The following is a 15,705-nucleotide window of genomic DNA, read 5'->3' on the forward strand; positions in this document are numbered from 1 at the left end:
TAGGAAGACTCTACGTGGAGGAATAAGAGTCTTACTCGGATTGTGTCAAGCAAAAACTATAAAAGCTCACAACATAACCTATGTAGAGGTAACACAACTTTGATTCCCAAATACATAGAGTTTTTGTCTATTTGTCTATTTTGGTTGACTTAGGCATTGGAGAGGTATCCGGCACACACCCGCCAGCTAGCCCACGTTTGTGTTTTCAGGGAGTAAAGCGACAATATTTGGAGGAGTGCAGACTTGATCAACAAGATTATACGAGAACATTATTTCGTGCTCGTACAAAAACTATTGATGTGATCATGTGATCAGGTGATCTGCAAGGAAGCTGCAAATTTATAGAAAAGGACATGATTGTTATGCTCGAAAAATTATGAGGTGATTGGGATATTAATAAATTGAATTCAAAACTTTCTAGGGAGGCTGTTGAATTTGCTCTCAAAGTAACCTTTACCTAGATATGTTACTTACCTTATATCTTTCATTGGCATGGTTCTTGTTGTTTTGGTTTTTTCACGGTTTCAGTGTATGAAATTGTTGCCAATCAAGAGAAAGAAACTGATAAGTAGCTTTGGTTGTGGAAGTTTGAAATTTCCTCAAAAAATTAAGGACTTTCTGTGATTTGCGTTGCATGGCAAGCTACTATCAAACAACCTAAGAGTTAATAGAGGTCTTACTAACTCAGCTGAGTGTAGCAGATGTGATAATCAATTGAAGGATATTGACCATATTTTTAGGAGCTGTCCTAAAGTAGTTGTTATCTGGAGGAACCTGGGTTGTTTGAAGTGACTGTCTAGGGATCGTCACATTCCCTTGTCAAATTGGTTGGAATCAATCTGGAGAACAAACATTCTTCTAAATTAGGTCCTACTCTTTTTGCTTCTACTCTTTGGCAAATTTGAAAAGATTGCAACAAAAAAGTTTTTGAAAATGTTGAACTTCCGTGGTATCAAAGCATTTTGTTTTTGCGTAAATATGCTTCTAATATCAAAGAAGCATTTAGACCGTTTGTTATTCATCATACTAATTATGATATGGTTATTAATTGATTACTGACGGTAGCACAAAAGGGGACCCAAGGGAAGGTGGCTTTGGTGGTCTCATCCACGATGAGAAAGGTATTTGGCTCGTTGGTTACTAAGAGAAGCTTGATGTATGTACAATCTTGGAGGCAAAGCTAAGAGCAATTTACCGAGGCTTAACTATAGCATTTGAGAAGGGGTTCAAAGGCCTCACTATCGAAACTGATTCATCCTCTGCCATTGAGTTGCTAAAAGAAGGATATGTGGTATCTTCTTCATTAAGAAGCCTAGTGGAGGATTCTAAGATCCTCATGCAAAGATGTAGTTGCACCATTCAGCATGTTTTGCGCCAAGGCAACAAAAGTACTGATGGTCTTGCAAAGATGGGAGCTAATCAAGCTGAACCTCTAGTGGTTATGGAGGAGGCACCTGAAGAAATTAGAGGTCAAGTGGTAGCGGACATGGTTGGGCAAGTTACCTCAAGCAATGAGTTGAGATCTACAATTGCCCTTGTTTCTTTGTTTTATCTCATTTCTTTCTTTCTTTCTTTCTTTGTCTTTTCCTTTTCCCAAAAAAAAAATAAATAAATAAAAAATAAAAAAAATAAAAAATTATGGCTGTCACAAAATGTCATGTATGCATTACCCATGAGGTTTGATTTCATTATTTCTCAAAATCCTAACAAATATGGGTCAGTACTATCTTGCTCATAATTTTTTTTGCAACTTTAATAATTGAGAACACTTTGTAAGTAATGATATTTTTTATACTCATCTAATATTAATGTTATATGTATATATATTGAAATGGTCAATTAATATTTTCAAAAATATCACATAAATAGAAAAAATTTAAAAATATTTATAAATTAATGGAATGTAAGTAAAATATATATTCCAATAGAAATTGTGTCCTGGTGACACTAATTTACATTTGAGCAATGGTAGAGGGCCCAAATTCTGTGGCTCAAATGTGGCTCAAATGACCAAAACGACGTCGTTTTGAGTACAAAACAACATCAAAATGACCAAAACGACGTCGTTTTGGCCATTTGAGCCACATTTGAGCCACAGAATTAGGGCCCCAAACATTTTTCTTTACATTTACTTCCTCATTCATAACTAGCATGTTGTGTGTGTAACACACGCAAACGGTGGTTGGTTGATGTGCAGCCACAATTAATCATGATTATGCTAATTTTGACTATTTAAATTTAGGGTTAAAAAGTCTCGTTTAGAATATTTTTTTGACTTTTATGAGAAAAAAATAAAATAATTATGAGTTAAATGTGATATTTTATTTTATTAAACTAAGAAATTTATTTTATCTTTTTATGAATATTTTAATCAAAAAAAACTTTGACTTTTTTATGTCAAATGAGCTCTTAATAATTTGTTCTATTAAAGAAGATAACCCCACAATGATTTAAGTTTGTTGAAATTCTATTTATTCAATAACTTCTTGGGCCCTTTTCACATTACCCTAAGAACTAGGACCCAAACAAATCCACTTAAGTTGACTAATAAGTTCATTAAATTTAATTTAAAAAAATTATAAAATTTTAAATGTATTTAAATTTATTTTATTTATTTTTAAAATTGATCTTATACTAACTACTTTAACAAAGCCAATCACTAGTTAAGATGGGTGCAGTTTGGTTGCGATCATGAAACTTTTAATTCGCTATCCGTTCGTTAAATTGTCGGATTGAAGAAAATCAATCCGCACTCGTCTGCCAATCCAATGGATTTGGATGGAGAGGATTGGCGGATGGATGCGAATCGGTTTGGCGATTTAAAATTTTATAAATTTTCAATATAATTCAATTTATGCACTTTTTCAACAAAAAAAAAATATTACAGTCAATGACTTAAAAAATATTACAATCAATGCATGCATCATCAAAGAAAGAAAGTTTAAAACTTTAAAATATTATTTCGTACTTTATTTACATATTATAATCACAGTATACCTCATCCATATAAAGTATTATAATTTGTGGTTCTTAAAATATATAAATAATTCAAACCATCAAAACCATGAACAGAATAGCAATAAGCAATAGAGATTGTATGACTATGTATTGTTACATTTATATCTGTTTTTGAAAACAAAAATCCACTAACATATATCATCTTTTTTATTTATTGTTTTTAAAATTAGATTTAAAAACCAAAAAATATAGATAAATAATACATTTATTTTTTTAATTCAAAAAATATATTCAAGTTAAAAACTCTTTTTTAATAGAATATATTCAATAGAATATTTAAACTATTTTTTAATTAAAAACACAAACAAAATATTTAAACAAATTAAAAACCTATCTTACAAATTACTAGAGATGCTTACAATTTGACGGTTCAATTACGACCAAAGAAACCTTAAATCCACTATTCGTCTAAAACTAGGCGGATTAAAAAAATCAATCCGTAACTATCCACTCGTCATCACGTATTTGTCCAAAATATAATGAATCGGATCAATTAAGTCAGATCAATATATCCGCTCCACACCCTTAGTTAAGATTTATTATTAGTTTAGTATAATAGAGTTGTACGCAAACCAAGTCCAACTGAGTAATCTAAAAAACCTCACCCTGTATAGTTATTACGTTTTTAAAAACTATTTTTTGTTTTCTTGTTTTTTCTTTTTCTTAAATAAAAAATCAGTTCAATAAAACACACGAAGCCATTTGACTTCTAAGAATACCGATACAGATTAGATTGATTCACGATCAAGAAAAATACACCTTGCTCGGTTTCCAATTTTCCAAAACATTTTTCAAAAAATTTTATTTTCTTATTTTTCATATTTTTACTGAATTTTTTTAATACTTTAAGCAATTTTTTTACTTTTGTAGACACATCTAACATAAATACACCTAAAAAATAAAGAAATTATAAAAAAAATCTTTTAAAAATTCACTAAATACCAAAAATACAAAAAAATTACAAGAATTTAGTACATTTTTTATATTTTTATGTATTTATTAAATTTTTAAAATATTTTTTCACAAATTTTTTACTTTTTAGATACATCTAAATAAGATGCATCTAAAAAAATAAAAAAAAATATTTAAAATTTAAAAAATATTCACTAAAAATAAAAAAACACAAAAACTAAAAAAATCAATTTTTAAAAAATTTAATCCAGAAAACTTAAGCCAAGCACATTATTTGCTTTCAAGTTCTCAAGTGTCAATCATGTTCCCGTTCCAAATACATCTCATACATTATTTCTCCAGCATCAATAAAGGGAAAGAAAAGCAAGCAAGAGAGAGACAAGAACAACTAAATTTGGCGACGACGCAACCAGAAAATTGTTTTATAGGCGAGATTTTGCTTGCTTCACAGGAGAACTCTGCAACAAACAGGTCTAAATTTTGTTAGTGAAAGAATGTCAGCCAAAAAAAAGCAATCAGTAAACTAATGTTCTATTTAGTTCACTAGAATGAGATGGGATGGAATAATCATTTTTTTGGCTCTTCTATGCAATGATCATTTTCTTGCAATGATCATTTTCTTACAATGATAAACGATAATTCTATTTACAATATATTTTTCATCATCTTTTTAATCAAACCAAACATACAAATGAGATTTTTGATGGAATGATCATTCCATTCCACTTCATTTTAGTGAACCAAACCTTAGTCCAGAAGCATGGACATAGGCATGCAATACGACATGGAGACGCTTACAAGTCAAAAAATACAGGACACAATGTTTCCAACACATTAAGTTGTCATTTCTTGTAATTCCAATGTTTCTTGTAATTTCTTGTAATACTGGTGTAAACATTGGAATTTCAGTATTTCACTTATTTTTCATTTTGGTTTCCTAGGAAATGGACATATTTCAGTTGTTTCAATAGAAATGAAATGAAATTTAGTTCCTTACTCATGAGGATAACTATAGCAGCAGTTCCTAGTGGAACACCGAATAAATAGTGGATCCAACCATGGTCATGAATGATCTTGGTAACAGATACTAAAGATGCATCACCTATTGACAATTGGTTCATTGGTCTAATTATTAGATACACAATAACTTCAAAAATCTTACCAGAGGAGCCCCCTTGGCAGCTCTTTCAGTCAAGAACGCACAAGGCTTGAAGAATCCTCCATACATGTTTGACCATTCTTCCAATCTCGAACAAACGTATTTTGATCCAAGAGAGTCTGCCCAGAACATGATCCCTCCCCTGATCAAACAAAACCGCTAACAACAGTTATTTGAGGTTTGTAGGAAATGCACTTCAATCAGATGAAACCACAAACCTGTAAGGTGGGAACCCCATGCCCATGACAGCAGCAATGTCAATGTCTGCTGCTTTGACTGCAATACCTTCAGCAAAGACTCGGCAGGCCTCATTCACCACGGGGAAGAATATCATCTCCACAATGTCTTTGTCAGATAACTTCATCAGCTGTATCAAAGTTCAAGCCCACCAAAATCAGAGAAAGATCTCACAAAATATAGAGACATATAATCTCGTAAGGAAAAACTCTTAAAATCAGAGAGTAAATTTAACACTTCTTGTTGTTCAATAATCAACATATTAATGTGTTGTAAATTTGTATTGTCCACCATCTACAGTATAAGATCCCACTGCACAGCCCCAAGCCCACCCCTAGGCAATGCAGGTGAAACACCAATCCCAACCCAAAGTATTCAACTAGTAATAAACCAGAGAGAGAGAGAGAGACACACCTTAGGGTCTACATTCACACCAGAAATCTCCCTTGCCTTCTGAATAAATTTCTTTATTTCAGGATCTGGGCGTGCCTTGCGTTTGTCATTGTAAATATAGAACCCTTTGCGAGAACTTTCACCTGAAGCAAGTGACGTAGGAGTTTAAGATATTGTTTCATGATTTAAAAAGCAACCTGAAAAACCAAGTACAGGACATATTACCTGCTCTCTTCTCTTCCTGCAGGAGCATGATTAGCATTGATTTGTAGGTTCTCTCTGGAAAATTTTCAACAAACTGCATACCAGTTGCGATTGCAACACCAAAGCCAACCAGATCACACAATCTGCATATAAAAGCAAAATAACAAAGCCAGTTCAATGCAACATATTAGACTATATTAAGAAGTAACTATGAGATCAAGGTACCATAAAACAATATCAATAATGCTATGGTGACCAAATATGCATACCAAATTTTAGATATCATTTGATGTGTGGTATAAGACATTAAAGGTGGGGTCCATTAAACCAATGCATTGGTGGTGACATATCAAATGGTCTCCAAAATTTAGCATCCAAATTTGGTCACCGTAACATTATCGAAACAATATATTAACATTCATGTACCTGAATGGACCCATCGGCATTCCAAATTTGGTGACTGCCCTATCAATCTGATAGAGATCTACACCACGTTCGACAAGCAAAATGGCAGCTTGTGTGTAAGGGAAGAACATCCTGTTAACGGCAAATCCAGTGCAGTTTCCAACTACAACCGGGGTTTTCTTTATCTTTTTCCCAACATCCAGTAAATCAACAATTGCTTGTGGAGATGTCTTCTCTGTACGCACAATTTCCAAAAGTGGCATGACATGAGCTGGACTGCACCACAAGCAAAAACCAACGGTTTAATTAAGGACAATACAAGAAAAAACTATCATGATGTCACACCAGATATTACCTGAAGAAATGGGCCCCAATAATCCGATCATGGGACTTTGTCTTCTCCCCAATCAAGTTCAAGTCAATTGTGGAAGTGTTACTTGCAAGTATGCAGTGCGGAGGGCAATACTTTTCAAGATCAGCAAAAATTTGTTGCTTTAACGAGATATTTTCAATAACAGCCTGATTGAAACATCAAGAAAAAGAAACTCTCAAGATTTTCATCAATGTAGAAACCAAAAAATGACAAATTGGATTAACATAATTCTGCACTACCTCTATGACCATGTCTACATCTCTAAAGCTTTCATAGTCAAGGACACCCTTGAGAAGAGAGAGGGTTTTTTCAAACTTCTCTTCAGTCATTTTCCCTTTCTTGACGCGGCTTTGCAAATTGGCTGAATAAAAGAAAAATTAATTAGAATTTGGGAAAGCATATAAATAAATGAATCTGAGTTAGAAGAACCAATGCAAAATATGTAATCTAAATCTAAAACACAAAAACTCTGGCCTCACCTCTGACTCGACCTATACCAGCCTGTAGGAACTTATCATTCACTTCTTTCAGGATCACCGGATAATTACTAAGAATCAAAGCTGTTGCTATTCCAGAGCCCATCAATCCTCCACCGAGAATAGCAACCTTATTTATTCGTCTTGGTACCAGACCCCGATCAGTTATCCCAGGAACCTGTTCATAATTCCAAGTAAAAGGTGTAGTAAATTCTAAGAGAAAATCTTTGCACTGCCACCTCAGGTAATCCTCAATAAAGACTATAGCTTAATGGCTCTTCCTATCTGTGGGAGATATCAGGGTAGTAAATTGACGATCCAAATTCCATATTAGCTTTTTACTAAAATGCAAGGCCAAACCAACAAGCAATAATTACTTTTGTCAATAGCGCAAATTATTGGGAACAATATTATGAGCTTTGTGCTTATGTACACTTCTTAAAAGCTTCCAAAAAAATGTATTCCATGATCACCAATCTGTTCAGCAAACTCATAATCAAGTTGGAAGTCATGATTTGAGTTTGAATGACCAAATTACAAAATTGTTTCAATACTATTGATTGCCAACTATAACTCCATTAATGGTTCATTGAGCAGCAGCACCTGTTTTCCTACTTGCGCCTGATACACCCAACTCAAGCAGCACCAGCATGAACATGAAAATAATAGTTGTTTGCATCATATTAAAATATTATAAATTCAAATAACCACAATTTTCTACTTTCCCAAACTTAGCAATCCACATAAAACTAAGTTGATGTTTTGGTATCGAAATAGCAAACTTCTTCAAATTTCACCATGCATCTACAAATTGATTTTGGTGACAGAAGGGTAATAGAAACTAAATTTTCAAGCGTCACTTCAACGTGAGGACTAGGAAGTTAGTATACATATTGCACAAGCTAACTTCAGCAATGAACGAAATGGCAACAATTATAAGAGTCTTGACTTCATCATACCTTTGTGGTTCCACGTTGAGCAAAGAAGACGTGGACCAAGCTCTTGCAAGTATCTGACTGCAGAAGTCCCTGGAAAGCTTCAGCTTCCTGCCAATATCACACATAAGAGTCATATTATTACATGCGAGCAGTAATTTGAAGGAGGCGAAAGGGAGTTGGGGACAGTTCAGAACCTTCCAAAGCCCAGCACGAGGACCAGAAACTATACCCTCTTCAACAACATCAATGCAAACTATTGGATGCTCGAGGTTGGGAGCTTGTTTTCGGGCCTGAGCTCTAGCAAACTTGAGTATTTCTCTTGCCTCACCAAGAGGCTCTATCTTATCGGTCCTGTTCAGGCTGGCAACCCATGGTCTCTTGCGCTCCAAAATATCTAGGGCCCACTGACGAGCAGTGTTTACTAACTCATCAGGTGAGACAATGGCATCCACTAGACCCAAACTGAGGGCTTCCTCCCCTTTAACTGGCTTTGACATCTATTAGAGATCAGAAAATACTATATGAAGATTACAGTTACTGCAGAATAATTCTTTTATAAAAGTAAGAAAGTGCAAAGCAAGTCACAGCATACCAACATCATTTCAAGGGCCTTAGATAGGCCAACAAGGCGTGGAAGCCGCTGTGTACCTAAGACAATTTAGGAGCATGAATGAACATCCAGATGAAGAAAAAGCAGGTTTCAGTCACACTTGATGTTATAAACAGCACAGCAACAATGCTGACATATAACAAGGTGATGCAACAAAATGCATCACCACAAGGCAATTACAGTAACTTAAAAAGTTCTATTTAAATTCATGTTACATGTCCCATTTCCATGTTATGCAGAAACAAAAAATTTCGCACAACTATGAACCTTAAAATTTTCTACATGTTGAAGTGGTAGTTCTGAATTCATAAAACTGAATCCGAATTTAATACGGTTCCACTGAACTAGCATCCATTCCAACGACTTATTCTTTTCAAAAAGAAGCATATTATTGGAAGCTATCATGATTGCATTTAAACAAAAAACTATACCTCCAAATCCTGGAATTATCCCAAGCTGAAGTTCAGGCAAGCCTAGTTGAGCACTCGAAGTAGATATTCGTGCATGGCAAGCCTGACAGAGAAAACATACAAATATCATTTTTACATGAATTTAAGAGAACAGGTCTTATCCAAAACATGAAGCAGTACATACCATTGCAACCTCTAATCCTCCACCCAAGGCGAGGCCATCAATAGCAGCAACCGAAGGTTTTCTTGCAGCTGAGAGAGAGAGAAACCGTGAAAATAAGTAACACAAACTTTTATGACCATAAAAAAACCTTGAGGGAGAGAGAGAAAGAGAGGAGGATGAAACAACCCAACAATATACCTTCGACAGTGTCAGTAAGAATCTCTACTGATATAAAACCGGGTTTTGGTGCTGGAACTGTGGACAAATACAACTTGAATTTTAGCAAAGAAGTGATGGCACAAGAATATCAAACACATAAATGATTAAACAATACACACTCTTTCCCCCTTGGAATCCACCAAAAGCAGTTATATCAAAACCACCAGAAAATTTGCCCTTTGCACCTGCTCCAATAACATAAATTATTAGCTTCGTAGCCATCTCCAATTCTTAACAAAATAATAAGCCATGATCTCTACACATTTACCAGTAACAACAATTGCCTTCACATCATCTCTTCGTAAGGCTTGATCAAAACTATCTTTCAGGCTCTGTAATACTGAAAAAATGAAAAGGGAAGAGTAGAGAGAGTGGAGTTATACCACTAGTTCAGAATAAATAGAAATCAACCATATCCAACATCTATTTATTGAAAAAATCATACATCTCCAAAAACCTAGAGAAATCAATCACTTCTCACACTAGATTGCTAGTAATTTGCAGCATTCCTAGGATTCCTTGAGTTCCCAGATACATTTTTTCTAATTTAAACCATTTATTTAGCATATCAAAAGTAATTCTTTTGCATTTGAGACTAATCGCTTCTTGATTTTGGCTGCTGAAAGCATATAGATTACTTCCAAGGTGCCAAACAATCAAGTAAATCTTTAGTTAACCTACTCTACTCTTCCTTTCAAATTCAAATTATTACCTTTTATGAATTAAATAGTCACTTCTGCAAACAATGCAATGAATCCATAGCACAGTAATAGGTCCCAACAATTTTTTCAGATACAAGTCAAATTACAGCAATTTTACAAATAAAATAGACTTAGGGTATGTTTGGCAATCGGTTAAAATAGCCAAAAATCCAATACAAAAAATCAACTCATTCTCTCGATTTTGTTTGCACCCCTTTTCTTAAAAAGCCAAAAACCTACCAAAAAAAGTCAAGCTTTAGGGCAAAACTGACTTCAGTGTGCAAAACAAATTTATCTTAAGGCCATCTTCAGCCCCTACCCAAAAACTTTATTTTGATTTGAAGCTCTAATGAACAAAATCATTTTTAAAACTAGAGATGTAAGAAAAATCAAAAAATCTGATCAAACCGACTGAACCGGACCGAACTAGTTATATAGTCTTTTTTTAGCAAGAATCAATCTGTGCAATTTTTTAATTGATTTTTTTCAATTTTTTGTTCGGTATCGGTTCAAGCAAGTTGTGCACCAAACTAAACCAAAACCGACCACTTCAACATGTATTGTATTTATAATATATATATATAATCTAATAATATAATGATATTAATAAATATAACAAATTATTAACCTTAATCAATTAACTTTATCATCTCTATAACCTAAATTTATAAACTCTTATTATATATAATCATTTAACTCTAACTCATTATTCATAAAGCCTTAATATTTTATAACTTTTTTTATTTATATTTTTGTTAATTTAGGAATTGAAAAGTATTTATTAAAATAGATTGTATTGTATATGTTTGAAGGGATGGAAAAATAATTAATTCAATGTTTTACATACATTAGTGCCTATACTAAAAAGTGTGGCTCAAGTTTAAAAGTTCCAAGACCAATTAACCTGCACCGAATTAAACCGTTTCAATGGGTTCGGTGCGATTTGATGATAGAACGGTCGGTGTTCAAAATAATAAAACCAATATTACCGATTACACCTGGCGGAGTTGTAAATTTGAAAGCTACAAAATGGACTGGGAATTTTTGAGTAAACATTTTATTCTCAAAACATTTGAGTCTTCCTTGATTTGAGTAAAAATTTAGGCACAACTCAATTTGATACAAGTTTGAGTGGAGAGGTATTTGAGTGATTTTTACCCAAATCTAAAATTGATATAGATTTGAGTACGCATCGAGCAAAAATTCAGGTACCCCATGAAGCAAACTTGAAGGGAGTGAAAAGTGGGATGATCGGATCTAGTAAGTGAGTGACATATATATATATATAGAGAGAGAGAGAGAGAGTACCATCAAGGGAGAGGGAATTGACGGGAGGGTTGATGATGGTGATGACGGCGACTCCATCAGCTCCGACCTCCATCACCGTTCTTCCCTTAGGGTTACTCCCCATTCTTCTTCACTCCTTTCTCTCTCTAGAAATCAAAAATCTTTTTCTCTCTCTAGAAATATCACTGATCTGTGTGCTTGCTTGCTCGCTGGGTATGAAATTGTAATGGATGGAGAGAGAGAGAGAGGTGTAGGTTGGCTGGGTTTGTTTGGTATTTATTGAAGGCGGTGGCGTGAAGGACTCTGTGTACGCAGTGACGGTGGTGACGTTTTGCAAAGGTTACTTGAAGTTAGAGATAACGGTGTTTGCGTGTTAATTATATAGGAGTGTGTTCACTCTACGCGCAGTTAAAGAGCGTATGGATATTTATGTGGGATTTGGAAATTTTTTTTATTAATTGCTTATTTATATATTTATTTTAAATTTAAAATAATTAATGCATTTAATAATTACTAAAAAAATTTAGCTAGCATTTGATTTAATTTTAAAATTATGATTTCAATCAAAAAAAAATTCAAAACTCCTAACTAAACACTCTTTTTAAAATTCTATTTTGAAAACAAAATAAAAAATTCAAGCTTTTTTTATTTTGTTCTTTAAAATTATTTTTTTATTTTTTCAAAAAAAATATTTTATTATTTTTTAAATATTAACTGAATAATTTGTTATGATTTAAATATATATATATATATATATAGATGATCCAAAAAATTTAAAATTTTAAAAAAATTAAAAAAATTTATTATTTAAAAAAAATATTAAAATATTTAAAAAATATTAAAATTAAAATTTACATGTTTAAATAAAAATAATTTTTTTAAATATTTAAAAAATGGAGACTTATTTATAAGTCATTTTTCACACACTTATGGTAAGCTAAATTCTGTATAATTTCATATAGAGTCTTAAGTCCTATTTAGATAGGAATATATTCCACAAGTTCCTACATAAACGTAACGTGACATGACACTTATATAAACGTAACGTAACGTGTCACGTTACGTTTCGCAAACTTAATGAGTTTTTATTTTTTAAAATTGAATGTGAAAATGTTGCTGGTTTATGTTGGTATTACGTTACGTTTCATATAAATACGATCTATGGTAACATTCAATTTCCTAGGTGTCACGTTACGTTTATGTAAGAGTCACGTTACGTTACGTTTATATAGATATGATCTATGATAACATGCATGTTACCATAGATCATAGGTGTCACTTAAGTTTATGTAGGTGTCACGTTACGTTTATATAGGTGTCACGTTACGCTACATTTATATAGATATGATCTATGATAACATTCAATTTCCTATATATGGTTTTACTATTATTTATGATATTAACAATTAATATTGAGGGTAAATGTGTCAACAAACTTCCCACAAGGCTTATGGGAACATAAGTTTTTAAGTAGGATCATATGTAGTATAAGTCTCCCCAATAGAACTTATAAATAATTTTCCCTTAAACAAATGCAACGTATGAATGTAATAAATACAGCGCATATTAAAATAAATAAATAAATATTTACAATAAAAAATATTTATCTTAAAAAAATAAAATTAAGAAATTTTTTAAATATTTAAAAAAAAATAAATCCAAAACAATTCAAAATACAACTCAAATTTTTTTTTTAAACTCATAATTAAATAAGTTTTCACTTTTCAAAACTCATTTTAAAAACTCTATTTTCAAAACTCAACTTTTCACTTAAATCGTGATTCTAAAAATAAACCAAACAGAACTTTTATACCAATAAAATTTTTGAAGTTATTTTAAACTTTTTTTAGCTAAAAACATTTTAAAAAATTATTAACAACATTTATACGTCTAAAAGCAACTTATATAAATTTTATCAAAGAGTGAAAAATAAAATAAAATTTATTCATCTTTTTAGAGAAATTTTATTCCTATTTTAGTATCTTATAAACACATTCCATTTTGTTAATAGATATTGTTGAGTTATAGTAAATTACCTAATCTAAAATTTTAAGTTTAAAAGTAAAATAAAATAATATTAAAATCATACATTAAAAAATGATATAGTTTTATTTTTATTTTAATATAAACTCATGGAAAAATTACTCATAAATCCCATGTGGAGAAATGTTGCTCTATATAGTCCTCAGTGTTTTTTTGAAAACCATTTAGTCTTTTTTTATTTTTGGTATGATTTTTTTTTTAAAGTATTGTATATGTATTTGACTGTTTTGTCCATATTCTTTTGATTTTTTTGTTGCAATTGGTTTGGTAAGGTATGGGATAACATTTCTTTTTTGAAGAAGGGGGGTGCGTGGACTGCGGGATGAGATGGGGGGGATGTTGTGGTGTTTTTCCAGTGGTGTTTGTGTTGTGTTTGAATACGCTTTTGTGGTGTGGATGGTTTTTGGGTGTTTCTGTTCAAATCTTCTGCTTTGAAACGATGGGTCTGCTTTTGTTGTTTTTTAATTCACTCTTTGTTGATTTGATTTTTCTATTAGTGGGTGTAATATGTGTTCTGATTTTGTTATGTTTTGTGCCATTGTAACTTGGGGAGGTGATGTGGGTTTGGGATGGGTAAGTTGGGTTGTTGTTTTTTTGTTAATGTTTGATTTTGTCAATGGTGGCTGGGTTTTTGTAATATGTCGTGGGTGGGTTGGCAATAGGGGACTGTTTTTTTGTAATGTTCGAATATGTGTTTGTGGGGGTTTGTCAATGGTAGATTGGGGGGGTGTTTTACTGTTTGGGGAGTTTGTGAATGGTGGCTGCGTTTTCATTGGCCAATTGTTCTGATGTTCGTGCGCTGAATTAAACATTCAAAGTGTAGATTTAAACCACAAACAGGAACATTTTGCTACTGTGGACAGTAGTTTTCTACTGGTCTTTTCTGTTGTGTGTTTTATTTTCCCAATTTAGAGTAAACATTGTCCACGATAGAACATTGGTTATAGTTTTGTAATATATCTCTTATTCTACTGACGTCGTCTACATGTGAATGTGTAATTGAATGACAGATTGCTTTCCTTCGAACATTAGGCATGGTAGAATGTTCTACCAAATGTTTCCCCTGACTTACTATCAGTTCTTAATGTTTGGGGGTGTTTTAAATATCAGAATCACTTAAAAATATTTTCCACTTGTGAAGCGATTTTTAATCCCAATAATGGTAGATTCAACACCCATATGTGTTTGTGGGTGCTTCAAAATATTCAGTGGATACGTTCTCCAATCTACAAACCCGTAAATATGGGTATTTTTTTTCCCCAGCTTTTAATGTGGTTTTCTCTGTCAGGCATGGACTTTGCAGTGTTGTTGGTGGGTACGTTCGGTAAGACAAATGCAGTGTTGCGTATCTGCCAAACATTCACATATGCTCGGTTGGTTGATAGTTTTTGTAACAAATTTGATATTTCCGATCGGGGTTTGGTTTATTTTATGTTCACCATTCCTGGGTACAACAAGTTTAAGGTTGAAGGCGACGATGATGTGCAAAACATGTTGTCACTTGCCAAGTCATTTAGTCTTTGATCATATTGACGTGCTAATTCAAATGCAGAATAATGTGCCAAGCAGTAAACTTGGTTCAGCAGGGTCCCCCCATGATGGTCCGAGCAACACTACGGATTGGCAGACGGCTAATATGGAGGACCGTACTGATTTGTTATCGAACTATTCTACCCATAAGAAGAAGACGTTCTTGTTTGCTGGATGGGCGTTTGGTATCACAAATGTTGGCCAATCTTTTTTTGGGGGTGTGCATGAATTTCGGACGGTACTTTGCAAGTACACCGTTGAATATGGTTTTCAATTTAAGTACGTGAAGAACGACTCAGTCCGTGTAACTGCCGTATGCAAGTTCGCAATGTCAACGAGGTGTGAATGGCTGATTCACTCAAGGGTGTTTGCTTCAAATGGGATTTTCTGTTTGAAAAGGTTCAACCCTGTGCATTCTTGTAGCGCTGCTGTACGTACATACAGAAACCCATGGACGGGGTCAGATTTGGTTTCTGACGTTATCGCATGTCGCATGCGTGAACAACCGCTAACGTCCAACCGACGTGGTTTTCGACATGAAAGATGGCTATGGGTTAGACATTAGTTATCGGGGTTGCTTGGTTAGGGGTGGAAAAAGCGTGTAATGAAGTATTTGGTGATCATGAT

At 33.2% G+C, this 15,705-nt stretch overlaps 1 protein-coding gene across 1 annotated transcript; it reads right to left on the minus strand.

Moving 5' to 3' along the window:
• Positions 1–4,186: 4,186 nt before the first annotated feature.
• On the minus strand, positions 4,187–11,857 carry MFP2 (multifunctional protein 2). Its single transcript, XM_028236781.2, has 18 exons — positions 11,527–11,857; positions 9,786–9,857; positions 9,637–9,702; positions 9,497–9,553; positions 9,320–9,387; positions 9,157–9,238; positions 8,708–8,763; positions 8,310–8,612; positions 8,137–8,223; positions 7,181–7,355; positions 6,941–7,062; positions 6,684–6,847; positions 6,350–6,604; positions 5,945–6,066; positions 5,741–5,862; positions 5,308–5,456; positions 5,093–5,231; positions 4,187–4,388 (listed from the first exon to the last, which is right to left on the minus strand). Exons 1-18 carry the CDS (start codon positions 11,627–11,629, stop codon positions 4,353–4,355), a joined length of 2,178 nt encoding a protein of 725 aa, XP_028092582.2. The 5' UTR covers positions 11,630–11,857; the 3' UTR covers positions 4,187–4,352.
• Positions 11,858–15,705: the final 3,848 nt, after the last annotated feature.

The sequence above is a fragment of the Camellia sinensis genome, chromosome 6 (assembly GCF_055761805.1).
Source record: "Camellia sinensis isolate YWXY chromosome 6, ASM5576180v1, whole genome shotgun sequence".
NCBI lineage: Eukaryota > Viridiplantae > Streptophyta > Magnoliopsida > Ericales > Theaceae > Camellia > Camellia sinensis.